Here is a 21,229-nt window from a genome sequence, read left to right as displayed (position 1 = left end):
ACACCTGCATGAAAGTGAGAATGAGATTGATTGAGCCATTATTTTACACTGACTAATCAGTACTTTTGCTGTTTAGTAAGTATAAAATTAAAAGAAACATTAAAAAAAAGAAAGAAAAGTGTGTGTATGTGAAAGTTTCTGTGTGCATGCATAAAAAAGGAAGTGTGTGTGTGTGTGTGTGTGTGTGTGTGTGTGTGTGTGTGTGTGTGTGCGCGCAAAAGTTTTTGTGTGCATATGTGAGTTTATGCGTATGTGCATGCATAAAAGAGGAAGTGTGTCTGTGTGAGCGATCAAACTGTGGCAGCCAGGAGAAGTAGAGGTATGCATACCTCTCAACCTTTTAGCTCAATTAATCAGGATAAAGTCTAAAATAAAGAGGGGATCAAATCTGTCAGCTGTCCAGATTTTTGCGTACTGTTTATTAGATTGTTTCTATGGTTTTGTGGCAAATCGTACAGGATTGAAGCCACTATATGGTAACAGACATTTGAGTTTTAGACTTCTTATCCTTTAGAAAATGCATGCCGACACAAATCTTGTTATTCTAGCAATTTCATAAGTTTATAAGAGCAGTATTTAAAATCTGTCCCAAATTTTAGACCTTTGTCCCCCCACTATTTCATCATTTGTCCAGATTTCTTAAGCTTAGAGTTTGAGAGGTATGGGGGACAGAGTCTAAAAAATAGGAACATGTTTTAAACATTGCTGATAAAAAAATTTGAAAGTTGCTAGAATAAAAGGATTTGTTTTAGCATGCATTTTCCGAAGGAAATACTGCATGAAACGCATTATTTATTGATTTCAATCCCCAGTGATTTCCTACAAATGACAAATTTGATGAGTAAGGGACCAAAATATTAGGTAAATATTTGGAAATGTTTTGAAAAATCTTATATTTTTGATGTAAAATACTTCTTCTAACACCATTTACATATACTAACAGCAAGTTTGAACATTAGGCAGAGGAACCATTTTACATCAAAAATATACATAATAATAGTCAAAATATATTTTACAGACAGCCCATTCTCTAAGTGCAATAATGCCCTCCAAGTTGTGTGTTACTGTATAAATAACACCCTTAAAGGGGTGGAGGGCCTCAGAACACCCTTGGGTGGGTGTTATTTACACAGTGACACACACCCTGTGGGACATTATTGCTGCTTCTTATGCTTCCTTCTCTCTCTTTGTGTTCCTTATTATGTCTAAATATTCTCGGCCTCTAAAGTTGTATGTATAGTCCTTGTCTGTCTTTTCAAATTAGGAAGTGTACTCATCACCTAATTTTAATAATCACGTCTTACACTTTGTTTCTGTTGATCCAAGTAATTGCTGAAAAATAAATTTTAAATATAATGGGAGACTGCTATCATTTTAATACCAAGGTGTGCGTTCAGAGTTAGTTACATTTTGTTAGGTACACCACCTTTACATTTTAGAAATGGCAATGGTCACTTCTACGTATTAAAACAGGTTAAAGGTCACCAATGTCAAAAAACAGTGCTATTGCGTTTGTATTTGTGCAGTTGGTCATATTTCCTTTGAGGTAGTTCACAGTTTATCCTTGTTGTGATGTCTGTTTTCTTGCCTTTTGAAGAACTCATTTTTTCTGTCTGAGGTATAACTATGCAATAATGCCTGGTGGGGAGGGAGTTTTAGTAAGATTTGTTTCAGTATGAGGTACAATTCTGCAATAATCCCTAGTGGGGTCGGAGTTTCATTAAGATTTATTGTCACCTAACCAGTTTGATCCCAGTGGTGAAGCCCAAAAGAACATGCAGTCAAGTTTTGTAAATACATTATTTGTAGCTATTATTTGTGTACTGAGCATGCCCAAATGCATGCTTACTAGTAAGGTGACTCTGACACTGAATGAGGTATTACCACTTGTAAGTTATACATTTTTAGAGTGCGTACGTGTTGTATTAGTTCAACTAAATTACTTGAAAGTTGAACGTTATCTACTGTTTTAGGTTAATGCATGAATGACCACCATCAAAATAGGGGAAAGAGTTATGCTAAGAATCAGTTAAGCGCATTCTGTTGTGGTATTTCAGTATTTATTATAATGGGAGAAGCTTTTTACCTCGCGCTATGTGGGAACGCAGTGGAGTTTATGAAAACAGCACAATCTTTTCTTTTCTTTTTCTGTTTAACTAAAACTAATAAAAAGGTGAGAGGAACATGGGTAAGTAGAGAGTTATAGATGTGGCTTGTTCCATGGTGTAGAATTGATTATTGGATAATCTAACAGAACAGGATGTTTCAGGTACCAGATATTGGCAGCTCCACTGTGAGTCATTTTAGTTGTCCTTTTTAAAGGCGTTAATGCTACAGCAATAAACCAGGAGTTCTGAAAGTCACACTAGCTCATGGTCTTTCCCTGTCAAAATTGTAGATTTATGCTTATAAGAAGTAAAATGGTATTTGCACTTTCCTGACAGCTGGCTATTAACCCTGCAGTAACCTACATCATTGTAATGGATTGTTAACTACAGTAATCAGGATTGTCTCGAGACTTATTCATGCCTAACATGGTATTGTAAAAGCACATCAATTTAAACAACAATTTCCTGCAGTACAGTAAAATATAAATTCCCTAAAAGATCTGTGAATTTAATAAATTCTGCATAATGTTTTCAGTTGTCTTAAAAGTAATCAGCTGTATTACAGACATTTTCTGAATTAATATAGTGAAAGAACAATGCAAGGAGTGTTGATTTGCAGTTGGAAGCTTGGCAGTGGAGAGGGTTGAAGGCTTTCGTCAGGCAGTGATCTGCAGCAGTGGGTCAAGGAGTAAGGTAACTTTATACAAAAGAACAGGGAATGTCATACTGTCAGCAGTGCAATGACAATCCTAATATCATTTGCATTACCAGTGTTATTAACTTAGAGTTGGGATATATATCAAGTAATATTGGCGAGTCCAGGAGGGCATCATTTTATGGTATGTATGCATCATCTGTCTGAGAATTTGTGTTTTGATAGACAGTTTGGCTTGTTTTTCTGTTTAGCAATCCTGTATCTTAAAATTTTTCCTAAGACAGTTTGTTCACAATGATGAACCTGTAGTGAACAAAGTCACTAGCAAGATTTGTGTATATTCCAACAAAATTCATACGTCAGAGATTATTGCCTTGGTGGGGTTTTTTTCTCTCTTGTCCTCAGCCTTACAGCCACACAGACCTGTTGCCATCTCAGTTGCGTATTTATCCCATCTGGGGGGAAATCTGGGAAAAAGTTTTCTAGGCTGCCATGTGTGGGACTGAACATTTTGGATGTCCTATCCTTTATGTACTGACCTTCTGGCATTTGTGTGCAGTGTCCTGATATGGGAGCAAACGTTCCCATTTTGATATGCAGTATTGTATGAATAGCTACTTCTCTTTCATGTTTTTAAATTACTGCTGGTGTCCTGGAGGGTCCCTTTAGTGGTGACTAGTCCCCCTCCCTGAAGTGTTTGTCAGGCTTTTAGCTTGGCAATGGAACAGTGTGAGATTTTTGTAGCTAATGCATAGTTTTTGTCACAAAGAACATTTGGAGCTAGAATCTGGAATGCTGAGGTCAAGTGTCAGTACAATTAGATCCCCAAAAAAGTTGTTGTTCTTCATTTTATTGCTTCCAGATGTGATGATGCAAGATGCTCTGTTCCACGTTTGCCCAAACCTTTAATTTATTTCAAGAAGTAGCTTCCAGTCAGTGGATGGAGCTGCTGTTACTATGCCAGACTGAGGAGCAGAGGTGCTCACTTACAAAGGAGATGCTGGGTGCACTTTATTACTCACGCCAACATGCCGGCTTTTCTGATGCCTTGGCTGATGCCTGACCTTGGATAATCTGAAATATATGAAGACACACTGTCCTGTCAACATAATATCTGTTCTAATGCACAATTTAAACTAAAACAAATCTTAATTTTTTTTTAATCACATTAGGCATTTTAACTGCACAGCCATTATTTACAGGGGCTTCTGTAAGTTTAGCTGTCCTACAAGCAAATGATGCTTTTCTTGAGAAATCTATCCTACCAGTGTATACATACACACACACACACACACACACACACACACACACACACACACACACACACACACACACACACACACACACACACACACACACACAGATACATATTTTAGGACAGCATACAAGATGTAAGTGGTTTAGTTTTTCTTTTCCCCTGTAGCATTTCAGCTCTCCACTTCTTATTTTTGTTTAAAAGGAAAATAGGGCAATATGGCTACAGGTCAAAAAACGCAAACGGATACATTTGTTTTTTTTTTTTTTTTTTTAGGGTCATGAACAATGCAGGCTGTTATTGTGTTTGTGTGACAGCATGGTGAAAAGGAAGAATTGTACAGATAGAAGTTATCATGGAGAAATTACCATGGTTGTGTTGGCAGGCTGGTTTAATGTATAGAGAAATAGTTCCTCAATTCTCTTTTTGGTTTAAAAGCGATGGCACTAACCTCATGTTTCTGTGTTTTAAAACCATTCAAATTATATTTCTTTGTGTGTTCAGTGCTACTAGTAGTGTGAACAAAGTGTCAATAAGCTGAAAGTTCACAGTATTGAAATATCACCTAGATGTGGCTGTTGTTTTTACATGGCTTTGTTCAAAGTCAAATACACTCTTGAGCATAGATATCTATTATTTAGGGTATACTGGTATTCTGTTCCATTTCCTGTATTTAGCTTCAGGTTGAGAAAATTATTAAAGAGACTGGCATTGGTTCAGATTGTACATTAAAGACAAGCAAACAAGATGTGTCCAAGTCAACCCTGTACTTCATTTTAAAAAGTGCATAAAATTGTCTAATTTTAGATTTGAAGACTCTTTTTTATTTTCAAAACCAGCCCTTATTGTTCATAATCTAATTTAACAATCACAGCAAACAAGAAACATATTTACAAAGGGTCAAAGGCATGTGTTTCCATAAATATAAGGTAAAATTCCATCTTGGAAATGCTCTTTTTGCAGATAACACCATGTTAATGAATGGATATCACGTGCAGTTCTTACTTCTAGTCCCTAAACGTTATTTGCATTCTGTACACTCTGCTAGCAAAAATAAGATGTCATGAGACATCTTTTGAACTGAATCAGTGTTACTCCTTCAGAATGTAATGAAGTATGATGGAGTTTGATTTAAGCTCTTCGATTAACAACTACTTCTCTTTTCTTTTTTCAGTGATAGCAAGTTTTCGAGGTACAGCCCCACATGCCTTGTCATTAGAGATAGGAGAAACTGTGCAAATACTTGAAAAATGTGATGGTAAGTTTACTTTACCACAATTTTTTTTGCAGTTTCATAAACCACATGGAAAGTTGGCTTGATATTGATTTAACAAATTTGAAGTCTGAATTAACAAATGACTGTTGCTTGCAGATTATAAACATTGGAACTGATGTAAGTGATGAAAAGAACTTCTACTCTCCTATGTAAATCCCATGAGTCATCTATTTGCTGCACAAAAGTTCTTTTATCTTGTTACTGTCATAATGGTTTTACTTGACTTAACAGCAGTATGAAGAGTTAGAGAAACGTACTAAAAACAAGGTGGATTGATAAAGGAGAAAATTATTCACCTAAGAAGCAGGTGTGCATCACTGAAGGATTAATTCAGCAGGTGTGCTCATTTGATTAACATTTTTGAGAAACATTTCCAACTATTAATGGGAAATGCCTGACCTACAGGGCACTCATAAATCCAGCCGTGATGGAGCTCCTACACATATGCAAGTGTAACGGGCTGAGTGTCACCTGATCTAGGGATCTAAACTTAGCGACTCAAACAAAACATGCTGGAGAGACAGATATGTGTCTCCAAGATTGTTCCTTTTTTGGAACAGACTTCCTACTCATGTTAAGCAGAGCCCTTCCCTGGTCCTCTTCAAGTGCAGTTTAGATCAATGGATGGGGATTCACAAATTCACATCTGAATTAGCACCCATGTCAATCAATAAGATACTCAAGGCATAGGCACAAACCTGTGCCAACATCTTTCCCCAGGGGCCATATATTGGGTAAAATCGGGTTATATTGACTAGGCTTGTAAGGGCTCTTAAGCTGTTAGCCTAGTAATCCCCTGCGAACCTATGAAGAACATATGAGTTACTGACAAGGCAGATTTAATTTTGCCAGTGTTTCAGAAAGCAGGTCCTTTAAAGGATACATGGGCTATTATGCTGTTAGCTGCAGTATTTAGTGAATATAGTCAAGTTCCAGGCATAGTGAGTAGTACTGCTTCCTCACAGCAAGGTGGTTCTTTGTTTTGACTCTCAACTGGGTTACGTCCTGTGCAGCCTTTGCATACTTTTCCTATGTCCATCCAAAAATGTGCAATAAACACCCGCAGCATCATCAACCAGAATATCAGTCATAGCTTCAAAACACATAAAGTCGACACATTCTGTGCACACTCCAGCAATTACCCCGGAGCAGGCTAAATCAAATACAGGTGTTATTATGGGGACTAAGCCTCTCTTCCCCTCTCAACACTTAGCTCCTGCTAATTATATATACTAACTCCATGATCACTCTATCCCTGGGAAAAGAGAATAATTCCTACCAGGGATTATTAATTTAATACACCTGTAGACCATCTGTTTCAGTCAACCAAATGTCGGTGACCACACACATGTTGCATGAGCAGCCCCCCCCCTTACATCTATATATAGACTTTCTTACATACCTACATGTGTACAGATGTTTTAAAATGGACCCCTCCCATTTTGCTAATATGTGCTAAACTTTACCCTGCTCCATCCCTAACTCTAACATGGCACCTTGCCTTAAAATAAACCTTTCCATAACACTACCACTATTTAGAAACATTTTGTGTGAGTGCAATGGCTGGGTTTAGTTGTGGCATTATAAAGGGAAACTGTATAACTTACTTTGTTAATATGTTTTTTCTTTTTTTCTTTCTGTGAGTTTGTTTCTTCAAAATGTTGGCACCCATCAGTTTTTGTTCAATATTTTATGCATTTGAGTAATTGCCATATACCCATATATAAATTTTCTGAAGAGGAAGAAGTCTGAAACAGAAATGTCTGTCTTTATTTTTTTACTTCAGTCCTCAGTGATTTGATAATGATTTACCAGCAAACTGAAATTTTATACGAAACAGACCAAAAATATGAGGGAAAAATCTGGGGAGTTGAGGTATGGTGCCAAAGGCAGTCTCACTGAACAGTTAATTTCTGGAAAGTGTCTCCTGTATTTCAGGTCTGATGTAAGATTGAAGTATTGTAAAGCTGTGTTTTATCCTTGTAGGCTGTTTTCTCTTTTTCCCTGAGGGTTTGTGCATCTGTGGAGTTGGTATATGTATTAATGGTGAGTGGAGGCCGAATTCCTTTAGCAAGAGGTACACGGGGCCTGCTCCCACATAAAAAAAATGTTTCAGTAGTTTCCTGAAAGGTGCAGTGTATGTCCCTTTGGCAAGTTTGAGACAGATATGTTTGTGGAAAATTAGGTTTCAAGGTCTTGTAGTTTGAGCCAGGAGATATGTTTGTGCAGAATTAAGTTTCGAGGTCCTGAAGTCGACATGCACACATGCACACACACACACACACACACACACACACACACACACACACACACACACACAAAGAAAATATGCTGTCCCACTAGATTCACTTGACTTTGCATACCTTAGGTGTCTAACTCTGAAAAATGAATGAATAAGAAAATACATAACTAATAGCCACAAAAATATTTCAGCTTGTTGCTGTCAGACGCATACAGTATAATCCACTAGAACCCCCCCACACACACACACTACAATACCGTATTCTTACTAATATGCAAATTGAAGGAACCAGAAAATTGGGCTCTTTGAAAATGCAATGTTGCTTACTGGGCACTGTGACAATGACAAGTTACTTTCAAACACATTCTGCCCGGACCTCCATAGTTGCCCACTTCTTAAGTTCATTTCTGATATTTAACTGTGATGGAAACTGAGAGAAATTATAATCATATTTTGCTTTCTGATAAACTGCAGTAACTCCAACATAGAATCATTTTATCCAGACACAGCCATTGTACCCATAATTTACAACCATTTTATTGAATGTGCACACCTCATATATCAGATTATGCATAAAAAGAAGACACAGTGAAGTATTCCAGCTTGCTTTACACAGATGCACAGTAATTCTGCAGAGACCAAATAATGACAGCAATGTCATTCACTTCTATCCATGGATAGCCCTTGTACACAGTTAACCCTGTTGTGTATAGAGTTTGCACATATCTGATGTCTGATTAAGATAAAAAATAATGTCCATAGTAGTACAATTTGGCTTTGTTTCATACAAACAGTAGCTGAAGTACAGTTTTTAGCTAGCTTGACTTCACACAGATACATGTTAATTCTGTAGAACCCAATCATAGCAGGGTCAGTCACTTTTATCGATATACAATCTCAATATCTAGTAATTATAGCTAATTTGTTTAACTGTGTACCTCAAAGTATCTGACAATAATACATTAAAAAATGTGTATGTTTCAGCACTCCCATACACACACATAACTACCAGTTACAGTTAGTGTATTGGCTGGGTACATCTCAGATTTTGGATTATAATCAAATGAATGAATAAATGCACAAATAAAGCCTCCAATAATGTGTTAAAGCTTTCTTCTTTCAAAAAGTAATAGTACAACCACAGATCTCAACCTGTTACTGAAGAACTGAAAACAAACAATTTATGGAAGAGGGGTCAAAGGATATGAAATATGAAACTCGGCATATGTCAGTATTTAGTGACTGCATTCTTCAGCATTGTGCTGGAAAACCATGCAGTTTATGAGAAAGGTCAAACATGTGAGGCAAAATCAGATACACATCATGAAAATAAATAGTTTTAAGTGGTCATTTCTATACTCTAATAATTTCATTAGTTAAATGTTAGTCTAAATAGGATTAGCATAATATGTTTACATATTTTAAAAAAAAGTAATTTTAATGATGAATGCACTTAATCTGTGAACAGTATTTTTATTAAAAGTTTCTTATACATGAGTGTGGACTGTTTGTTTCCTTCTCTTTATCAGTTTTGTAGTGCTCTGATGTTCTGGCCTCTGGTTACAGTTGAGAGATATGGTTGAGTGCTGTTTGCATTCGGGTAGGAGTATGTCCCCCACTGTGTTTTAGCTCTCCCCATTTCTGTCCTCTTTCCTTGCTCTGTTCCTGCTCAGTTGTCTCACACACACACACACACACACACACACACACACACACACACACACACACACACACACACACACGCATGCATGCAGGGATCCGCGCAGACACACCCACAAACATCTTGACTTTCACTCAATGCCAGCTCTCTTACACATGCACTTTCTATCTCCCTGCTTCTGCACACCTTTACACGGACAGAGTTTTATTCAGTGACCTCTCTCTCACACATGCACATAACAGACTTTTATTCATTGACAGCTGTCTCATAGCGCTTAATCTCTTAGTTCAGAAGTCAGGGACAGAGCCAAAAAAATATGAGGGCCAAAGGCTGTTAGACATATGTAGTGCAACCCATTACAACCCTGCCCACTTACACACATGTACACAAAACCTAACCAAATGTGTCTTCTTTATTGGGTGTTTATACCTCGGATGTCTACATTATGATTAAATGAGCAAATAAATACTCAAGTAATAGCCCTAGTAGTATTTTACACATGTAGACACACACACACACACATATATATATATATATATATATATATATATATATATATATATATATATATATATATATATATATATAAAATATATATTTGCATATATATATATATATATATCTATATATATAAAACCCAGCCACTGGGGGATGCACAAGCCAGTGCATTTCTTTGTGCCAGTCCCAAGCCTGGATAAATGGGGAGGGTTGCGTCAGGAAGGGCATCCGGCGTAAAACCTCTGCCAAAAATTACTGATGCGGAGAACTTTTCATAATTACATACCGGATCGGTCGAGGCTCGGGTTAACAACGACCGCCACCAGTACTGTTAGCCAACAGGGTGCTGGCGGAAATTGGGCTATTGTTGGCCGAAGAAGAAGAGGAGGGGGAAGGCATGCCCGAAGGCAGGAAGAGAGGAGGAAGGTTAGGAGTGTAGTACTGAGGGTAGGAACTTTGAATGTTGGCAGTATGACTGGTATAGGGAGAGAGCTAGCTGATATGATGGAGAGAAGGAAGGTTTATATATTGTGTGTGCAAGAGACCAGATAGAAGGGAAGTAAGGCCAAGTGTATAGGAGGCGGGTTCAAATTGTTCTATCATGGTGTGGATGGCAGAAGAAATGGGGTAGGGGTTATCCTAACAGAACAGTATGCCAAGAGTGTTTTGGAGGTGAAGAGAGTGTCTGATAGAGTGATGTTTATGAAGCTTGAAATTGATGGTGTAATGATGAATGTTGTTAGTGCATATGCTCCACAAGTTGGGTGTGCGATGGATGAGAAAGAAAAATTTTGGAGTGAGTTGGATGAAGTGGTGGTGAGTGTACCCAAGGGTGAGAGACTAGTGATTGGAGCAGACTTCAATGGGCATGTTGGTGAAGTGAACAGAGGGATGAAGAAGTGATGGGTAGGTATGGTGTTAAGGAGAGGAATGCAGAAGGTCAGATGATTGCGGATTTTGCGAAAAGGATGGACTTGGCTGTGGTGAATACATATTTGAAGAAGAGGGAGGAGCATAGGGTGACATACAAGAGTGGAGGAAGATGCACACAGGTGGATTATATCCTATGTAGGAGGGCCAGTCTGAAGGAGATTGGAGACTGTAAAGTGGTGACTGGGGAAAGTGTAGTTAAGCAGCATAGAATGGTGGTCTGCAGGATGATGTTGGTTATCAAGAAGCGGAGGAGGAGTGTGAAAGCAGTGCCAAGGATTAAATGGTGGAAGTTAAAAAAGGGTGATTGTGAGGTGGAGTTCATGGAAGAGTTAAGACAGGCACTGGGAGGCAATGAAGAGTTACCGAATAGCTGGGTAACTACAGCAGAGCTAGTAAGGGAGACTGCTAGGAAGGTGCTTGGTGTGACATCTGGACAGAGGAAGGAGGACAAGGACACATGGTGGTGGAATGAGGAAGTACAGGAGAGTATACAGAGGAAGAGGCTGGAGAAGAAGAAGTGGGATTGTCAAAGAGATGAAGAAAGTAGACATGAGTATAAGGAGATGAGGCGCATGGCAAAGAGAGAGGTGGCGAAGGCTAAGGATAAGGCATATAGAGAGTTGTATGAGAGATTGGACACTAAAGAGGGAGAAAAGGACCTGTACCGGTTGGCTAGACAGAGAGGGACAGAGCTGGGTGCAGCAGGTAAGGGTGATAAAGGACAGTAAGGGAAACGTACTCACAAGTGAGGAGAGTGTGTTGAGTAGATGGAAAGAGTACTTTGAAGGGCTGATGAATGAAGAGAATGAGAGAGAGAGAAGGTTGGATGATGTGGGGATAGTGAATCAGGAAGTGAAGCAGATTAGCAAGGAGGAAGTAAGGACAGCTATGAAGAGGATGAAGAATGGAAAGGCTGTTGGCCCAGATGACATACCAGTGGAAGCATGGAGGTGCTTAGGAGAAATGGCAGTGGAATTTTTAACCAGATTGTTTAATGAAATTTTGGAAAGTGAGAGGATGCCTGAGGAGTGGAGAAAAAGTGTTTTGGTACCTATCTTTAAGAATAAGGGTGATGTGCAGAGCTGCAGTAACTACAGAGGGATAAAATTGATCAGTCACAGCTTGAAGTTATGGGAAAGAGTAGTGGAAGCTAGGTTAAGAAGGGAGGTGATTAGTGATCAGCAGTATGGTTTCATGCCAGGAAAGAGCACTACAGATGTAATATTTGCTATGAGAGTGTTGTTGGAGAAATACAGAGAAGGTCAGAAGGAGTTGCATTCTGTCTTTGTGGACTTAGAGAAAGCATATGACAGGGTGCCTAGAGAGGAGTTGTGGTATTGTATGAGGAAGTTGGGAGTGGCAGAGAAGTATGTAAGAGTGGTACAGGATATGTACAAGGGTAGTGTGACATTGGTGAGGACTGCGGTATGAGTGAGAGATACGTTTAAGGTGTGGTGGGATTACATCAAGGATCAGCTCTGAGCCCTTTCTTATTTGCAGTGGTGATGGACAGGTTGACAGATGAGATTAGACAGGAGGCCCCGTGGACTATGATGTTTGCAGATGACATTGTGATAATGTAGTTAGAGTAGGGACCAGGTTGAGGAGACCCTGGAGAGGTGGAGATATGCTTTAGAGAGGAGAGGAATGAAGGTCAGCAGGGCTAAAACAGAATATATGTGTGTAAATGAGAGGGAGGGTAGAGGAATGGTGAGGATGCAGGGAGTAGAGTTGGGAAAGGTGGATGAGTTTAAGTACTTAGGATCAACAGTTCAGAGTAATGGTGAGTGTGGAAGAGAGGTGAAGAAGAGAGTACAGGCAGGGTGGAATGGGTGGAGAAGAGTGTCAGGAGTGATTTGTGACAGACTGGTACCAATAAGAGTGAAAGGGAAGGTCTACAAGAGGGTAGTGAGACCAGCTATGTTATATGGGTTGGAGACAGTAGCATTGTTGAAAAGGCAGGAGTCAGAGCTGGATGTGGCAGAGTTAAAGATGTTAAGATTTGCACTGGGTGTGAATAGGGTGGACAGGATTAGGAATCAGTATATTAGAGGGTCAGCTCAGGTTGGACAGTTTGGAGACAAAGCAAGAGAGGCGAGATTGCATTGGTTTGGACATGTGCTGAGGAGGGATGTTGGGTATATTGGGAAAAGGATGCTAAGGATGGAGCTGCCAGGTAAGAGGAAAAGAGGAAGGCCAAAGATGAGGTTTATGGATGTGGTGAGAGAGGACATGCAGGCCGTTGGTGTGAAAGAGCATGATGCAGAGGACGGGAAGAAATGGAAACAGATGATCCACTGTGGCAACCCCTAACGGGAACAGCCGAAAGAACACTTCACATAATTGAATTATTAAAATCTCGATTTGCATATGGTCGAGATTTTAATAAATATAGTGTTCTGAAATAACACTTCCTTTTTAGTTATTTGTAGTTTGAGATTTCGGATATATCTTCTGAAGTGAATCCATATATATATATATATATATGTATGTATGTATATCTATATATATATATACACACACACACACATATATGCAAGCAGCTTGAAGTATCAGCCGTTCGCCTTAGGAGCTGTTAAAACACACGCACACACACACACACACACACACACACACACACACACACACACACACACACACACACACACACACACACCTGTGGGCAGTTTGAAAGATCAGCAGTTTAGTTGTGGCGTCATTTAAAGGTACTCTGAGCACTAAATATGAACAATGTAATAAAGATTTAAAAAAGAACCTTTCATCTTCAGAAGGAATTGTTGAGCAGTGGTTCTTTACAAGAAGTGAATTTTGTTAACTAAAAAGCCCATGCAAGTAAAGTATTTACTATTATAGTATTTATTATAATGACGTTAGCACTTGCATGAAAAGTGCTAACCCAGTTGTGGTAAACCCTTTTATCTTGCTGTAATGTCAGTTTTATGTTGGGGATAAACTAGTGGAAGGGGGAAACAACACTTGCATGAGCAGCATCTTATCCCACTGAATGTAGTAGCACTTCAGCCCTTTTCTTCCCTTTGTACACAGCAGGTTAGTTCCACAGCAATGTGTTGATCGTTCTAATTTCTTTTATCCAGAAAAGTAGTACTACAATGAGTTGGGCTTTGCCCCCCCTCGCCATGGACCATATTGAGAAGCAGAGGAAAGGAAGCACTAGAAATGGTGCCTTACGCAGAACACTACAAAACACTTTTTACTGCTGCATGTAGTTTCCTACATGGAAACAAAACAGGTATATCAAACAAAAGGAAATCAGAGAGTGCGTGTTTTCATAGTGGAGATCGCTACATGTGAATGTCAGAGGCACGTTGGAACAATGTGGTTGGAGGATGCCAGTTTAAAAGCATCTTTTTTATTTTTCAAATGTGAACATTTTCAATACTACACATATTAAGTTACAGGTACAGCTTAGTTTGTGATCTGTAGGTATAATATTTGAAACAAAATGGGCACATTAAGCTACCAACAAGCATACCCCTCTCAGGGGTTAAGGGAAATCACTTGTTCAGATGAGTATGTTCTTCATAGCTACACAGCAACTCCTAAAAATAAACACAAATGTTTAACATTCTTTGGAGACAGCGGCAAACCTACTGTTCTAAGACCACAATCCTGATGAGTGACAGTGAATCTTAACTTTTCACCTCCACCCCCTCTTCTCATAGATGGGCATCCTGATTGGCATCGTTGCATCAGAAATCTGATCAGAAAATATTGGTGATAACAGTTAGAAAATTACAACCTGTAAGATACATCTGTTTGCACTCATGCAGTTTCATGTGCACCTTTGAGTATGCACATTATGGTATGCTGTCAAACTTAGTTCAACTAACACCAGTTCAGCAGCAGTTTAAAACCATATTTCAGTGCAAATTATGCCTGGCTTGTTCCATGCAGTACATTAAAAGTCTCATGTGAATTATTTACAGAGCAGTGTAATGTTTATTAAGGTTTAATAGTAACAGTGTTCTGATAAGTGATGTATTGCTTTTTTTTTGTTAGAAGGTTTTGCATTACAATTTATGTAGCCAAACATTCTATTTCTTGCAGCAAAAACAGAAGTTATGTTGAAAGAGAGGACATGAAAGTATGTTTTGTTTGCTTTATAATTGCAAAATGAAACATTCTGAGGCACACTTTTCTTTTTGCAGGTTGGTACAGAGGGTTTTCATTAAAAAGTCCAAATATCAAGGTAAGGAGCATTTTGTTTTTGACACATTATGAATATTAAATTTTCTTAGAAAGAGAATAAGCCAAACAGAACTTAATGTTCAGGTTGCATTTACCCAAACTGCATTCCAGTATGTCTCTGATGTGTTATCTTGTTTGGAGGGTTCATTCTTGTCTGGGGCAGGATGCAAATCAAATTCTGCTTCAACCTCTCAGATTCCCACATCATGTGTTGTGTTTCTGGTGAAGAGTTATCCATCACTATGCAAGAAAATGTTTATTGCGTCCCTGTTGATACAGTACAGCAAGCTGTGCTGGAATGCTATCTTAATCTCAGGAGTTACTGTATGCTTTATTGCAAATATCTTGAGTTCTTGCACCTCTTCAAGACATAACATTATTTTATCCATGCAGCCTTGTGGGTATACCCTGCTACAGTGTATGCATTGTTTAATATTCATATGTCTGCACTACCGTAACACTGCAGGTAAACCAGAGACTATGCAGAACATTTCTCAACATATTGCTCTGAGGGATAATTGCTAAAGATGAAAGCAGTTATATTGCTATTATTATAATGTACTCGTCTTGTGCTTCATTATGATGTACGTATTTTAAGATCTGGTGACATTTGGTTAATGACAAATTGAAAATGTTGATTTTAGAACTGGAACTGGAAAAAAATCTGTGATCTTCTTGGAGACGGGAGTTTGCTTTCATGTTCATGGAATTGTTGCTTTATAGACATGAATAGTTCTATTGAAATGCACTTCCATTTCCATATCACAGCTTCTTTGGTAAGATGGGCCTAGTGCTAGAAACAGAGTCTAGACTTAAACTGACATTGGGTGTTTTTTGCCCCCTCCCCCCCATTCAGGATTGACTGTCGTCTGTCACTGGTGTTTCCATTTTGAATTCCTGACTTCTGTTCAGACCATGTGGCTTGCTTCTGGACTGGAACCATCGGTCAGTTTGAACCAACAGCTGGCAGAATATAATCTGAGGAGATGCAGAGGAGGTTGTGATTTTTGTGTACCCTTCCTGACTCACCCCCCACTGGTAAAGTGTACAATGGCATGGTTTGCACACATAAACAGTCCCACCTATAATTTGCTGATAGGTTCATAGGTTTATACTAGGCTATCTGCCCTAAGGCATTTATAAGCTTAGCCCAAATTTTTGTGGCTTACGCCACCCCTTATATGAAAAAATACTGTGCCCATTAGTTTGTTGTGCCTCTGTCCAGCAGTGACACAGAGATGATTCCCGGGGTAAACCTATGATCTCCCATCCACAGGTCAAGATTTCTCTTGAACAGAGCCAGCGAGGTGCTCTGCCTCACATGGACCAGGATTTTATTCCACAGCATAGGGAGTCTCTGAGTGATAAATCTATCCCTCCAGCACGTCCTATTTATATCCGTGCTAAGGTTTAAGTCGCTTGCTCTAGTGGTTTTGGTGGATTTGGATTTTTTGAGGTGGAGCATGTCCATTAATTCGGGTTGGACATGGCCTTGTATGTCAGGCACATGTCACCTCTGAGCAGACGGTATGCGACTGAATAGAGCTGGAGTTTCTTCAATCTGGCAGCATATGACAGATTTTGGTGTCCCTTTATCCTTTTGGTGAGGAACTTTTGGGGTCTCTCCAATTGCTGCAGATGTCGGGTGAGATACATCCCGAATGGGGCATTGTACTCGATCATTGGTCTGATAAGTGAAGAGTACAGGGAACAATGACCTCACTAGATCTGGATGTGAATCCCTTCATGATCAGGTGGGCAATGTAGAAGGTCTTTCTAACCACTTTAGCAACGTGAGTGTCAAAAGAAAGGCCACTGTCAACCTGGGTCCCCAGGTCCCTGATAACCTCTTCTGTGCTTAGTGGATTGCCACCTATATGGTAGCTTGGGGTTACCTTGTTTTTCCCGAAGGGTATGACTATACATTTTTTGGCGTTTAACTTCAGGCCATGGCTCTGGCACCAGCTATCTGTTTCCGTGAGTCCCTTCTGAAGGATATGATGTGCCTGCCTTGCCCCTTCTGCACATACACATACATGTGTGCAATCCTGTAAAACTCCCAAGTTTGCCCCAGTGTGTCACAAAGCCATTAAACCACATGCCCCCCTCCCAAGGTAGATCAGCCACTGAAGCCTTGATAACCCTACACCTTCCCAGGCTGCTAGTTATCAGTGAGTTGCCAGCATCATATAAGGACCCCCCCCCCCCACACACACACACACACACACATACCAGTATGCTGACAACTGTCCATGGATTCTAGATTTATGAGATAGTAATGCTGCCTGCTTTGTACAGATAAATTGTATTGTTCAAACTGCATTTCAGAATTAACGTTTGATACCTTCTAATACATTCTTGAAAGTGATGGCTTTGGTTAGTTAATAAAGACTTTCTTGTGTCTTAGAAAAAAACTATTACCTGCACTGAGTAAAACAGACATTTTTGCATTATGTAGGGGACTTTGATCAGGTCTCTGACCACACACCAGTTAATGTATTAGAGAAACGTATTTCAAGAAATTTACATTGAGATTACACTTCAGAGGTGAATTTCTTGAAATGTGTTTTGACCACACATTCACTGAAGTTATGACAGGAGATCTTATTATAGAACTTTGAGTACTGCTTAATTGTGGGCTTTTTGGGTTTAGGTGCTTTTTGGTAACCATTTGTATCCAGTATTGCGCAGATGTAAAGGTTATGGAAACTTGTGAAAGGTTGCTTTGTCTTACTTTTTAGTGTCATTGTTTTTGTTGGTAGTACATACACGTGTGTTTGTGTGTGTGTGTGTGTGTGTGTGTGTGTGCGTGTGTGTGTGTGTGTGTGTGTGCGTGTGTGCGCGCGCGCAGACAGGTGTAGGCTTTGTGTATTCATTCTCTACACCTCAAAATATATCGCAAGTCCCATACCCTCCTCGATTTAGAAAGAGTAAAGGTCTGGACATGTAGGGACATGACCAGCTCTTGTGAAGCCACACCTATTGTTGGCTTCAGGGGAAAAAATCCACTTCATGTTGTATAACAGAAACTGTATTTTTTGTTAAATATTATTTTTAAATCTGGAAAAAGTATTTCTAATGATTGTCATGTGGTTTTTAATTATTTTTAAACAAAAGTGTTACATTTTTACTTTTGTGGTAAACGTGTTTTATTAAAACTACTTTTTCTTGTGGTAAAGTTGTATTTTACCTTGAAGGGCTGGGAATAAGTGTTTAAAGGGCTTGTTAATGTGTTTTTATGGGGGAAAGTTACTTGTTGACAACTTAGCTGCCTTACTGACTTTTACTGATTGGTGTCCCCAGGGATCAGGCACTTTTTTCGTCTTAACCATTGACTATCCTACTGCTTCCAAGGTTCTTCATTCTTCCAGCCACAAAAAGAAGAAAATTCTTAAACAGCCTTTTTCACCACAATAGGCTGTTGACGTGTCTCAAGCACAGGTGGGTGGTTATGCTGTGGCCAAAGCTGGTTCCTTGGACCACTCATCTTTTCCTTGGATCCTGCTGGGTCGCTACAGCTACCATAGACCCGAGGGTTAGACATGTCCACTGTGGTTGTTGGAATGCCCTGCATGGGCAAAAGAGAACCACTCAAGTTTGTGCTGGGAAAATGGCCAGGGAATGCCAGTCTACCTGTCCAGAAAGCTGTGCACATCCCTAGGGAGGTGCTTGCTGGCAATACTAGGTTTGTTTCTTAATAAATTAATGTCAAAAAGAAACACAATTTTAAAAATATGTGTTCTCCTTTCTCAATTTCTATGGACAGGAACTATTTTTTGGGCTTAGCGCAGGATTTCGACCCTTCCTGTATGGCTGTTTCTGTTAAAAGTCAAAGGGATTCTTCATCTTTTGAAAAGTTTCACAAGATTGAACCTCTAAATTATGTTAAAGGAAACATTTGTACTTTGTCTTCTCTGATGTCTGTTGCTGATTCTGAGGAGAGTGTGGCTTCAGCCAGTCCCCTTGAAGGATTCTCTTTCCATATTTCTATTTCTAGAATGAAACAGATTTTTCAGTGGGGAAACAGTGGCATTTCAAAGTCCCTCAGAAAGTATTATGATTTCTTAGAAGTGGAATTTCCAGAACCTTTGCCTGTTCCGCTTGTTATTTCTACTTTGGAGAATGCTTTAATCGCAGCTTGTAACTTGCCTGACAGCCAGCAGATAGACTGTATAAAATTACATGTTCTCTTAAGTTTTTGTATACTCATTTTCTGAACCCAGCTGCTGCTTAACATTTGGTTAATGTTAGTCTTTCTTCTTCTGACAAGGATGGGAAGGCTTTTAGTAGATTGGGGAAAAAATATATTCTTTATTTTTAGACTTTTCAGCTGCCATGTTCATATGTTTATGTTTATGCTTGCCTCCTTTTGAATATGAGAAATATTTTTATTCTCCCCCTCCTCTTCTGATGAGAAATCTGCTTTTTATAGTTTGGTTGCTTCTGTGTCTCATGGTTGTACAGCGGTTGAAACATTCTGATGATTTCGCTGATACCACTTGTAGGGCTATTGACAGTGAAACTGTTTTGAGGAGGTTTGCTTGGTTGTGTTCTCAAACCTTCCAGAAGATGTTAGAATAACGTTTTGCATTTTATCTTGGATAAGGAGCTAGTTTTGGACAGTCTTCTCTCCATTTATTATTTTTTTCAGCCTTCCGTCTCCAAGTTGGACGTGGACTTTTATACTTGCCCTTTACCTTCTTTTAAGGCAAAATAAAGAGTCCCAGCAGGCTGCTGGAGGGTAATGGTAGCCTAACAGGTCTGTATGAATAACTTGCAAGACACCCCCCCTACTGGCTATCTCTGTGTCCACCAAGCTGACTTGGCACTAGGAGTCTCTCCCGTCCTTTTGATCATTTGCCAGACTTAACTCATTTTTCCCTGCTGTCATGGGCATACGCTCTTTCAGAGAGTGTTAGAAGATGTCTTTCTTAGGAAAATGTATTTATTCAAGTTTGTGTCTTATACCATCTTATAATTATTATCATTTAATTTCCTTTAGAGTTTTCTAGTAACCTTATATTTTAAAAGATGTATATTATCATATTCCTAGATCCACATCTCAGAAGCTTCTGAATGTTTTCTGATTGTGGCGAACAATATCAGTTACTCTGCATTAACCTTTGGTCTATCCACTGCTGTAAGGATATATGCAAAGTGTTTAGTTCCTGTGATTACCTTCTGCAGACTGTACAGTGTTCGTATTTTCCTTATTTAAATAACTTGTCTTTCTTTGCAGAGTATTTTTCAAAGTGCCAGGAATCTCTTACTTTGGTCAAGGATCTTGTACACAGACTGGGATTCCAGGAAAATATAAAAAAAAAGTCTTGTATGACTAATTCTCTCATGATTGTTTTCCTGGGGGGGTCTCCTAGACACCTCAATTCAAAGAGCGTTTCTTCCACAGGTAAAATGTAGATTTGTATCTTAATATATACCTGAGGTTTTCTACTTATACCACTATCTCAGCAGGGGGATTCCTCAGCTTTCTGGGCTTCATGGCTTCTATGATTTTCTTGATAACTTTTGCAAGACTTCACATGACAGAAATCCATTGTAATCTGCACTTTTTATGGTTCCAACATCTAAATCCCGAGTTTTCTGTTTCTAGATTTGTGGATAGGGTGATTTATGGCTAGATACAACATATGTTTTTCTTAATTCAGGTCTCCTACTCTTCCTACCAGCTCCAACACAGTTGATCACTACAGATAGTTAACAGTATGTAAGACAGCAGTGTCTATGGGGATAAAAGTGCCAGTTTGGCACTTATAAATGTTTACAATTCTCTCATTTATTTTTGGTTCGTGGAACGTTTACAACTGTTTACAGACAACACTACAGTGATGTGATACATAAATAAGCAAGAGGAACGAGATGTTCTTTGTGTTTCACTGTTGCAGTCATCACATTTGGGTTATCCCTGCCAGGGTAGCCCTCGGCCTGCCCGAATACCAGAGGCTTAGTATTTCTGCGTCGGTTGCTGTCGCTTCAGGACTAACGTCAGGTCATCAGTAGTATAAAATAAGGCAGCTGACACCATTACATCAGTCTTTCTTGCCGTGGAGCCCAAAGCAGAAGCAGTTCATATGAGTGCCAGTCAGCTGCTACCTGAGTTTTGTCTACCGAACTCCTCAAACAAAAAAAAGTCTTCCTTTCCTGCTTGGGCAGAATCTAAAGAATTACAAGAGTTAATGCATTCTGCAAGTCAAGTAACTAAACACACCTTGCAGTGTGGTTTTGATGCCCTAGAAGCTTCTTGCAGGGCCGCAGTCACTGGATCTGACATTAGAAGGCATACATGGCTTAAGGAACAGCCCCTGCCAGACCATGTCATATCTAAATTGTTGGATGCCCCCTTGCACAAAGACAACTTATTTGACACGAAGGCAG

The 21,229-nt window shown here is 39.3% G+C and overlaps 1 protein-coding gene across 2 annotated transcripts in view; it reads left to right on the top strand.

Annotated features, from left to right (window-relative positions):
- Positions 1-21,229, top strand: part of DOCK4 (dedicator of cytokinesis 4) — a 3,006,016-nt gene that overhangs the window by 913,756 nt on the left and 2,071,031 nt on the right. For both annotated transcript variants that reach the window (XM_044088673.1, XM_044088674.1), the window contains exons 2-3: positions 5,193-5,276; positions 14,797-14,837. In XM_044088673.1, the coding sequence (XP_043944608.1) occupies positions 5,193-5,276; positions 14,797-14,837 (125 nt within the window). The remainder of the gene's footprint in view (positions 1-5,192; positions 5,277-14,796; positions 14,838-21,229) is intronic.

This window comes from Protopterus annectens, chromosome 11.part0 (assembly GCF_019279795.1).
Source record: "Protopterus annectens isolate FY-2018-M chromosome 11.part0, PAN1.0, whole genome shotgun sequence".
Lineage (NCBI taxonomy): Eukaryota > Metazoa > Chordata > Ceratodontiformes > Protopteridae > Protopterus > Protopterus annectens.
This window is presented reverse-complemented; position numbering and strand designations above follow the sequence as displayed.